Source organism: Populus euphratica, unplaced genomic scaffold (assembly GCF_000495115.2).
Source record: "Populus euphratica unplaced genomic scaffold, PopEup_1.0 scaffold15.1, whole genome shotgun sequence".
NCBI lineage: Eukaryota > Viridiplantae > Streptophyta > Magnoliopsida > Malpighiales > Salicaceae > Populus > Populus euphratica.
This window is the reverse complement of record NW_011499874.1, coordinates 1,671,361-1,682,813: the sequence shown is the minus strand read 5'-3', so window position 1 is coordinate 1,682,813 and position 11,453 is coordinate 1,671,361. Positions and strand designations below refer to the sequence as shown.

The 11,453-nt window shown below is 30.2% G+C and overlaps 1 protein-coding gene across 1 annotated transcript; it reads right to left on the bottom strand.

Annotated features, from left to right (window-relative positions):
• Positions 1-4,492: 4,492 nt before the first annotated feature.
• TPS04 (terpene synthase 04) lies at positions 4,493-9,336 on the bottom strand. The gene is made up of 12 exons (XM_011029604.1): positions 8,967-9,336; positions 8,424-8,619; positions 8,106-8,326; positions 7,865-7,988; positions 7,485-7,600; positions 7,168-7,397; positions 6,292-6,407; positions 5,993-6,091; positions 5,696-5,911; positions 5,480-5,609; positions 5,133-5,378; positions 4,493-5,042 (listed from the first exon to the last, which is right to left on the bottom strand). Exons 1-12 carry the CDS (start codon positions 9,289-9,291, stop codon positions 4,551-4,553), a joined length of 2,511 nt encoding a protein of 836 aa, XP_011027906.1. The 5' UTR covers positions 9,292-9,336; the 3' UTR covers positions 4,493-4,550.
• Between the last annotated feature and the right edge of the window lie 2,117 nt (positions 9,337-11,453).

Sequence of the window (11,453 nt, the reverse complement as noted above, 5' to 3'; positions counted from 1 at the left end):
CTTGAAATAAAACTACCCATAACAGACCTAAGAGGTGTTTTTCAAATACCCTAAAAAAAAAGCCTTAACAAAAAAATGGCAAATTAAATAGGGTATAAATGATTGATCCGGTTTTAACTAGATTGGGTTGATCCAAAATAAACTAAAACAAGATCCAAACCAAAATAGATTGAACATAAGCCTTAACAAAAAAATGACAAATTAAATAGGGTATAAATGACTGATCCAGTTTTAACTAGATTGAGTTGATCCAAAATAAACTAAAACAAAGATCCAAACCAAAATAGATTGAACATAAAGAAAAACATAAAAAGTTAAAATTTCTAAAGGAAAACAGATCAAGCATAAAAACAAATGAAGAACAAGAAGAATATTCAAACAAAACCCAACAACATAGGTTTCAAGTTAGACCAAATCTGGTTAAAACAAGGGTACATACATGTTAAAAATCTTGCAAAGATTAATAATTTATAATCCAATTACTTCAATTTTCATTTAAACATCATAATTTTTTAAAAATAAGTTTCAGTTTAAAATTGAAACTCTAATATTAAAAGCCATTTAAAACATGTTATTGATAATAATAAACATTATATTATTGATTAATTATGCATAAAGAAAATTTCTCTTCAAAGAAATGGACAAAAAGTGATCCAAATGAAGGGGCTACAATAGATAATGTTCTTTTCAAGAACACGAAGAATACTACCTTAAATCCAGAAATAAAAAACCCAACAACCCAGCCACTGCCAAACTTAAAAATGAGCATTTTTTTTTGCCTCTAAAGCATGCTTTCTCCATTCTAACAAACCACATTATCAAAACAAAGTATAATTGAATAAAAAAACAACAAATCATTAAAAATCATACAAGAGATTTCAAACTTGAAAAATGCCAACTTAAAATAACCTATATATTTATATAATTTGGATTCAAAATATTCTTTTAAACCTTCAATAAGAACTAAACAAAACTTAGAAACCAAGAAACATGGATTAACCAACACAAAAAAAAAAAAATCAAAACATTGCTACCATATTTGACAGATTTCAAATAAAAATAAAGTATAAATTTAAGATATATGTCAATAATCATCATGTCAACACATTCAAAACATTGCATTTAAATAATAAAAAACAATCCAGTAGGTCTCATGAACTCTATTTCCAAAGCTCGCAAAAATATACTTTCCAAACTTAAAATATTTAAATAGAAATAGATTTTTATTGTTGCCTTCCTTTCTTCTTATCTCTAAACCCAACAAAAATAAACTAGATCCTTTTGAGCTCGTGAGCTTGATTTTGGTTCCTTTAAACTTTAACCAAATTTCTTTTTTCTTTTCTCCCTTTCCCCACTTTGCTCCTCTGACTATCTCTCTTTTTATAGGTTAATTTAGAGCTTCTGGATGAATTTGTTAGAATTTTTACAAACTAAAACTAAACTAGTTTTATCATAGGATAAATGATTTTGAATTTAGGTGCTTTTGTAATAAACTTAGAGGTCAAAATGAAGTGTTTCACCCTTTTACTCTTGATAGAAGTGTTCTCAACCTTCAATTAGAATATTTTAGGAGTTTTTAAGTATGAACACACAAAAATATTAGGTGGTTTTATGAAAATAAATATATGAGTTAAAAACTAATTGGGTTAGTCATTTTCATAATGAGTTAAAACTAATTGGGTTAGTCATTTTCATAACATTGCTAGAGAAACTTCAATGTCAAACTTGGTTTTGATTTATTTAATTGGAACCCCAATTGACTATCAATTTTTTTTTTTTACCCTTGATTTATCAATTTCAAATTTTGAAGCCTTGCTCGTCTTATAAGTTGGTTTAAAGACTTGTTTTTTTTCCTCATAATTATATATATTAAAGAAGTTATTGAATTAAAAATAATTTCATTAATTATTTAGTTTATAGAATTATTTTCATATATAACATTGATTTTAGTGATTTGATGCCAAGATACTTCTCTTACAAAGACATTGCAAAACAAAAATATAAAACCATCTAATTACATGTGAGCAACGTCCAGTGAAAGAAACGTAGTAAAAATAAGAGAGCAAGATGCCAATCAGCCAGTATTTTGTTCAGAATTCACATGGAACATGCAAAGTTGAAAATACATGAATTACTTGTCTCGTAATTTACCAACAGAACTTCCATGGCATTCTCTGGCTTTGGCTTAAATTTCTGATTTGATGTATCAAGTGGCTTGCATTTATGTTGGTTTGAATTGAATGCTCTTTGTACCACCACAGTGATACTACATCAAAGGCTCAATGAAATGGCTGGAGATAATTTAATTGTTCTTGTGGAAAATGTTTTTTTTAGTGTACACATGATCCAGACCAGTAAGTTGTTCAATTCCAAGAACCTCCTTTTACAGTCCACGTAGTGTAAGATTTCGTGCCTTGAATTTCCTTTCACGCGGCCATCCGGACAATGGTTGCCTGGTGTCGTTGTCGTGTGCTCGTTCGGTACTGTGATAGAGCTGATACAAAGCTCAAATTTGATGTCTTTTCAAAATCATAATTTTAGATGTAAACCATAGGTTTGAAACGCAATTCCAAACAGACAGACGTGAGCTCTCCTTCACATGTGTTGTTGTTCGGTAATAATATGCATATACATTGATTTAAGCACATAAAACCAATTAAATAAATACATCATGACTAGTGGATATACAAGTCTCATTGTTATATTACAATTATTGTCCCACAAATTTAAAGCTCAAATATTGTCAACACCAGCTTACATCATGCCTCATAAACTAACCAGTACTAGCAGAACAATAGCTGCTGAAACCTTGAACATCATCGATTTACATGCTATAAAGCTTTTTCATGACATTTGAAAAAACCTAAAAGCCATCAAGCTTTTACTATAGCATATCCTCAAGAAACTATGGATTAGAACAATGCTTTGATATCTATACTTTTATTAACAGAACTTACATAGTTGCTTTTAAAAATATTTTTATCTTTTCTCATGTTCACTCGCATTGATGAATTAATTGCAGGCAAATTAGTTTTTACAAATTTGTTTGCACAATGTAATGATTTTTTTACCCTCAAATTCAAAATGACATTTACCTATTACTTAAGAGTATTTTTAATGTTTCAAATTTAATCACACAATGAATTATTAAATTTATTCCTGGAAGGCGAAAAAAAAAAAAACAAGTGTGCAATGGTCTTCATGTATTTTTCTTTTGGTTTTTCAGATAATTATCGAAGTGAGAGAGTGACTATTGTGTTATATACCAATTATATAATATTATGCAACCCCTCAATTAGTTTTTTTCTTTAGATTTAGTCTCTAATTTTTTAATTAATATTTATTTTATTTAAAAAAAATTATAAAAAAATTTGTTTTCGATATCATCTCTATGATTTTTTTTATTTGTTAACTTTGATCATAAAAAAACTCAATGCAACCCTTCAATTAGTTTTTTCTCTAGATTTGATCTTTGATTTTTTTATTGGTATTTATTTTATAAGTAATAATTAAAAAAATTAAAATTTCTTTTCAATTTCATTCCCTGTGAATTTTTTCATATGTTAAAGTTAGTCCATATTCTTTTAATTTCTATTTATTTTATTTTAAATGGTTTATAGAATTTTTTTTTTCAATTTCTTCTTCGTTTTTTTCCTATCGAATTTCTTTCTTAAATTTTTTTATTATTTTTTTTACCTTTAAAATTATTTTAGTTTGATTTTATTTTATAATTTTATTGTTCAACATTAAATTTATCAGGTGTTGACCTTCTTGATAGAGTCCAGGTCTAGAGATTAACGAGTTTTGAAATTGAGATATTAATATGAGGTTAGAAGATTCGCTCGAGTTTATTTAATTTTTTAATATTATATTTTTTTAGTTTCAACATCCGATATTTTTTTTTCTTGTTTTTGATAGGATTTTTCATACTTTTTGAGAGTAACATGAGATGCCTTGGTTTTTTTTTTGTTTTTTGTTTTTTTATCTTTGCTAGATCTATCTCTTTTAATAAAAAAATTTCTAATTAAATTAAATTAATTTATTTTATTATTCAACATTAATTTAACATCATATATAACATTAAGGAGGATCTACAAATTGCAATCATTATTTTTTTATCTTAAAAAATATATTTAAAAATTTAAATTTCACTTTGACTTTTCATTCCAATTTCTTCAGTTTTATTCCAGATTTATACCTAATGGAACATAAATTCTTTTCCAAGAAGTCGTATAATATCCCCTATGCTTGATTTTCAAATTTGAATCCATTCTATACTGCATCATAACATAAAGAGATTAACTTCATATTACAAACATAGATATACAAGTATTATTGTTATATTACAATCGCAGTCTCGCAGTGTTGCAATACAAAGGAAATATACTGTAAACACCAACATGCTGTATGCAGACAACCATAGTGTACACACCAGCAAAACAATAGCTGCTGAAATCCTGGTCATCACCAGTACTTTGTGCTACATGACACCTACAGCCCAAGAGTTTCTTCACCGGCTCTTATTCTCTTATATTAAATTACTAACTTACTTACATGAAACAGAATTTTAACTTTGGTGCCATGGGCATATTCATGTATGGATTTCCTGAAATAGGATGAGAAACAACACTCTTTGCAGCCAATCTAATGCTTCGATTTTTGTACCGCTGATTGAAGTGATAGTTGGCTACTACTGCTGGATATCTCTGTTTTGATCCGGAATGAGGAAGCAGAGGCTTTGGTGCTCCAACTTCTACAGGAATATAAAATGCTTTTTGAATGTCTTGAAACATTTCTGTGTTGGAGTCATATCTATTGCTGGAATCAAAGAACATCTGAAAAACTTTCACACAAGATAGATGGAGATGCCTGCAAGGTTTAGAGAAATCATTAAAACCATCCATTAGAGCATGTTCCAGCAGCTCTTTCTTCTTTTTGTCAAGAATCTCTCTGGCGTAGGCAATTGAATCTTCGATGTCTGCCTCTGGATTTTCTTTCAAGTGGAGCAAAACAAAGTTGGTTTTCCCTTCCTTTTGTTCCTTCTGTGAATGGATTGGAAAATATATATTAGCTTTCTATATGATATACCACAAAGAAAGAACTGTAAGAATACATGAAAGATGACAATTTACCTTATAACTCTGTATGTCATTCAACAAACGAGGGATGACCATTAATAATTTGGTAATGCTTTCATATTGGGCTGGATTGAGTTTGTAATCTGGTATGCTTGGACTCAAGAAACATGAAGCTGGAAGAACCAAGGTGTGTGAAGCAATGGATGTCATGCCAGTCTCAAGATACTCTTCAGCTGCAGGTATGAATCCACTTTTGCTCCATTTAGCTTCCGTAAACCAGGAAGCAAATGTTTCACTCCACTTTCATACCATAAAAAAACAAAATACCGAGACAAGTTAATCAACTGTGAAGACAAAATTAAACAAACCATAAAGGTAAAGAAAAATATTGGAAAGCTTACGATATCTCGGAGAATGTTTGTTATATCGGTTCCGTGTTGCCGAGAGTATTTTCTTGCTAATTCGTTCACAAGGCTGTCAACGGCATCAAAGATAGTCTTCCTGTGGCCACTCAAGCCCTTAGCATCCCATCTGTCAAAGTAATTTTGGGAGCATTAGGAGTTTGATCTCCATTAATTCATAATCTTTTATTTCTCTGTATAGGCACATTGGTTTACCTTTGAACTGCATCTGTGATTTTTTCCAAATCATCAAGAGAGCCTTCCATATCATAAAAATCATCAGCAACTGTGATAACTATAGCACTCTTTGCTACCATCATTCTGATCTCAGAATCCTGAGGTAGTGATGTGCTAGCAGCAACGGCGAAGTAGCAATACGCAGTTCTCTCTCGGCCGAACCCCATGTCACTAAGGCCCCAGCTCTTAGACCACCTATCTCACACAACCAAGACATTAATTTCCTTCAACTATCTAGAACTACTTTATAAAATATTCAATTGCCTTGTGTGTTACCTTGTCAGTTCTTCCAATTCACTCTTGAATGTCGTTTGCCGAAACTCGTAGTTTTTCACAGCCAGTTGCTTAAGTTTGTCATTATGAAGGCATGATAACCTGCAGGTATCAAACCTTCGAATATTAGTCCACACCATTACTATGTTCCAGTGCTTGACATTTTCTTTTTCTTCTTTTTAATGAGTAGAAGTTTTATCTTTACCTTACCGTTCAACCTTCGAGATTAATTGAATGGTAATAATTCAAAGAGTTAACATTTCAAAATTAATTATTTTGAATAAATGGTAAGATCTTCCTACCTATGGAAGGAGGTCTTTCCCATCCATAGACTGGAGCTATTCTTTTCTTCCATCCACATTCTATGCTCCAGGTGATCCAGTCGAGCCATCCATGGAAACCTCAACTCATGCTTAATCTACATATTTAGCGCACAAAAGTTATGACACATGAGAAATACTTAGCTAGATAGTAGTTAAGAATTTTATTTTTATTTTTCTTCCCTTAAGGTAGAATATTATTTTTTTTTCCACGTTTTTAGAAACGGCTCCTTGGAAGAAGCTACTGGTAGGATTTAATTGGGGGTGTTTGATAATGAGTTTTAATCTGTTTTTTAATTAAATTTTGATTATTTTTTTAATTTTTTTTAGTCGTTTTGATATGGTGATGTTAAAAATAAATTTTAAAAAATAAAAATATATTATTTTAATATATTTTTTAAAAAAATATTTGTAAAAATAACCACTACCATGTAATCTCAAATATTTATAAAGATTCAGGACATTCTATTTGTTCTCACTATTCCTTGTATTTCACCCCAAAAAAAATTAAAAAGAAAAAATTAAAAAAATTAATAAGTTCACAAGCTGAGTTTTTTACCAAATTAGCAAGAAAGTTTTTTTTTTTTTTAATTAGGATAAATCCAGCCCAAATCAGCCTATTAGGCTATTTTGATTTTAAAACTATGTTTTTTATTTTTAAATTGATAAAAAAAACTTTTTTTTTAACCGGACCAACCACCATTAAGCAACGACAAATCGGAAATTGATCATCGAGTAATTCTTAAAATATGAGAAACAGTTTGTGTTCCTTTATCAATCCTGCTTACATGGGAAGTAAATAAATTAGAAATTAGATGGTAAATCTTTTGTTTTGTCAATGGGATAGTAAGAAATTACCACTGAGTGGAAACTTGGCAAAGGAACAGTATGTTCGTCTTCGTTTCCAATTGATATGGTTTTCTCAAGCAACTTCCTTGAAAATGACCTTGCCTCCTCAAGTTCATGGTCTCCAGGAAACGTAAGATCGGTAGCTCGATAAACATTAAGAATGGCACTTGAGAAATATTCATGGTTGCTTTCAATTTGATCTTGAAGTTCTTCTTCAAGTAGGAACCAACAAAACATCCCTGAAAGGAAAAAAGAAAGAAAGAAGGAATGACAGAGTAAGAAGACGCAGTGCTTGTTAGTACTGGCATAGTTAAGAACCATCATACTTGGAGATACACGAAATCCATGCATCCTCAGCAGACAAAATGCCAAAGAGTCTTTGTATAGCTGTGTTGCCATCGAATTTGTCCATTTTGGCCATGACTCTTGGTTCATGTAATTCCTGAAAAAAAATGAAATGCCAGAGAATAAATATAACTCATAAATATTGTAAAAGAACCACCTCATAATTTTATATTGATATAATAATATAGTTTAGTTTTACCGAGTGCACTGGGCTTTGAAACTTTCATTGTTCCTGTTACCATCAATCATGGTCCCCTACAGATTCTACTACAAAATAACTTTTAAAAAGCTCATTACACACACACACACGCACACGCACACGCACACATTATCACTCACTTATTTACTTAATTATATATACCTGTAAACTTGTTCCAGCAGTCCTTCAATCTCTTGGTTAAAATGCTCAGCCAAACCCAACCTTTGCATTTGGTTAACCATACAAAGCTTTAATAGCTCTTCATCCATAGGATAAGTTTGCGGGACTGCCTCGCAAATATTTAGATTCAGTTAAGGAAAATATATACACAAATACCAAACTGCTGCAAGTGGTAATGAGAAAAATAATGGACTTAAATAAGCTTCTGAGGAATGTTTCTAACCTCCATTAGTACATTTTTGAACTAAAGTTTGAAGGTAATTCAAGCAGTCTTTGTTTCCAGTAGCCATGAAAACACTTGCTGTAGCAGAGGGGGATTGGAATAATGAACCATCGGCATGCAAGTGCTTAAGTGCATCTTCTTGATCAAAATTATATAGAGCAGGCAATGCTTCAAGATATGATAGTAATGGAGGATAATGATACTTGTCCACAAGTTCTTCCCTGAATGGAAAGGACAACAATGTTAGCAGGAACTAATCAAGAGTACTAATAGAACGTTCTGTTCAAACTTGATCTTCAAAGAGATTGGAAAAGACACCTTTCAAGAATTTGTTCCCTTTTGTAGAATATGCTCATCACCACCCTCTTTATCCTATCAGGAAAAATGATCTCCAGACCATTAATTTGCGCCATCTCAACCATTGCAGGGAAAACGATGGCAAACCAACGAGGACAGTTAGAGTCATATATCTCTCCAATAAGCTTCTCTGCGTTAGCTTCAATGAAGGCCATACCTGAGGACAAAAAATTAAGTTATAATCAGAGATCATAATTAAGCCATCCACAACAATTGCAAAAACCTTTAGATCCATTCTTTTTTTATTTCGTTTCATGATTTACGCTGTCAATGCTTCACTTCCATACTGAAAGTTATATTTTTACAAAGGCATAGGTAAGGGCTATCTCTCCTCAGGTAAATATTAAAACATTTGGTTTCCAGGGCTTGAAATCTGCACATATTAGAAAAGAGAACGGAACAGCGAGATTGAAACTCGTAATTATTTGTTGATCAAGATTTTAATACCGAGTATAAAAACATCAAGATATGATTATTTTATACTCGTTTGTACACTATCATTACCTTTATCAATAATCATTTCTCCTGCATTCCACCGTTCGAGTGCAATCATGCAAGCAATTGTTGCAGGAAGGCATTCAATAGTGGGCATGCCATGGCCATCATACTCTCCCCAGAACCCTTCTACGTTCTGGTTGTTGAGCACCCAATCCAAGCAGTTCTTGAACATGGGTTGACGTGGTTCGGACATATCCGGAACCATGGCTAACCATGCAGTGTCATAAGCAGAAGGTGCAATAAACGAATATGGATCGTTGTTGACTGACAACAACTCTTCCTTGATCGTTTTAACTAAAGCTTGAATATTGAAAGATGTTGAAAATTCCATAATTAAAAGAAATTGAGTGTGTTTTTTTCTTCTTCTTTCTGATCAATTTGTTGCTGGAGTGAGTAGTAATAAGCAAATGAATTCTTTTTATAGAGTTCGTGGACTCCTAGGGACATGGCATGCATAACGTGGGATTGTACACTCTAGTACATACGTTCACACGTAAGTAAAATTGGACTTGTGTTCATCCTAGTCATGAGACTGACCGAATTAATTAATACGTCCGAAAACAATGAAGACTAGTCCTCTGGATTATGATTCTTATTTAATTACATTTTCATAAATGAATTCTTTTTTTTTCCAAGTCCGTTTTTTCTTTTAATTTTTTTTTTGTTATATCTTTGTATTTTCCTTATTAGTTTTATGATCTTTTCAGTATACTCTTGATGATTATCAAAAAATAAAATCAAATATGTCACCAAATATGCGAGGGATGTACTCCTGGTTGATGAATAAATTAGATTGAGAATATCTTTATTATCCAATAAATAAATAAATAAAATAACTACCACATGTTTTTATATTTTTTTAAATGAGATTTTATAATTTATAGCCCCAAAAAGTTTACTCCTTATCAAATGACAAGATTAATTAGGAAAAAAAATATTGAGCCTTACCGTTTCTTAGGAAATTACGTAGAAAAAAGCATTTTGTCTAGCCAATTATATATTTTATGTTGATTTACTGCAACAAAAAATCACAGATAATAACATCCATTGTAGGAACCAATTAAAATTACGTGATCTAAAACACCCGATTCATATTCTCCTGTGTTCATAAGCCAAAACCTTTATTTCAAAGGCCCATGTATGATTTGTAAAATAATAATCATAATAATAATAATAATAATAATGAAAGCTTCTCTGGGTTGGCTTCAATAAAGGCCATACCTGCGGACAAAAAAGTTATAATCAGAGATTATAATTAAGCCATGCATATAACATTTTAGTATTGAAATTAAAAATAACTTTTATTTTTTGAAATTTTACAAAAAAATATTATTAAAAAATATTAAACACCATAAAAAATAAAAAATATTAATATTTGACGTAATTCTAAGAGTATGTTTAATAATATGATAACAATTATTTTTTAAAATGCTTTTTAATCAGAAATATATTAAAATAATATTTTTTTTATTTTTAAAAATTACTTTTGATATCAATAAATAAAAATAAACTGAAAATACTAAAAATTTAATTTAAAATATATAAAAAAAAAATTAAAAAAAATTAAAATATAAAAATAAGTAACTTTGTCAGAGTAATGGCAGAAAGATTACCATTGGATAGATATTCAATGTTTAAATCCAAGAATAAAAGTAAAAACAAAACTTGGCAATTAATGTTTGTGGTGAGAAGTAACGCGGAAAGAGGACAGGCACCCCAGACGACAGAGATTGATCCTACACTTGATGTGGTCCAGCGGCCGAAGGACGAGAAAACATGAGATCCCGGCCGCCCAGGAATCGAAGAATTCTCATTTTGATGTTTACTCTTCGCCATGATTCATTTGTGAATAAATAAACCACTTAGTTTAAAAGGATTTATTAGGAAAAAAAAAAGGATTCTCCAGGATGAATAATTATTTGATTTTTTTTTAATTTTATTGATTAAAATGTTTATATCCTCTTATCCTCGTTCTTCACTTTCTTAATTAACTCGTACAAGTAATCGTAAATTCTATACAAATCCCTCAACATAACAGATTTCAAGTTTAAATTAAAATACGATTTTAAGTTAAAATGTGTATATTTTATAAAAGATTGGAATAATCAGAATTTTATTCACTTATCTATATTTACAAAATATATTTTCTAAAAAATAAGACTTTCTTAAATCAAAAAAGAAAAAAAAAAGGTAAATGAGTTATCATAACATTATTGTTTGAATTCCGATAAAACCAATTAAATGATAAACTTTTGAATTTTATTGAAATATAATAATAATAATAATAAAAAGTTTATTGATCACTACTCAATAATTTTAGAAATTATATATATATGGTAATTGTATTCACCTCTCTCGTATAAATTTGAAATTCATCTTGCTACATTAATATGCAAGGGTTTTTTTTTTTTTTTTGCAAGTTTGACTTGAAGACTTTTTGTTAATTTTAAATTAATTCCTTGGTTTTGTAAGGCACAATTGAACGTGGACTCT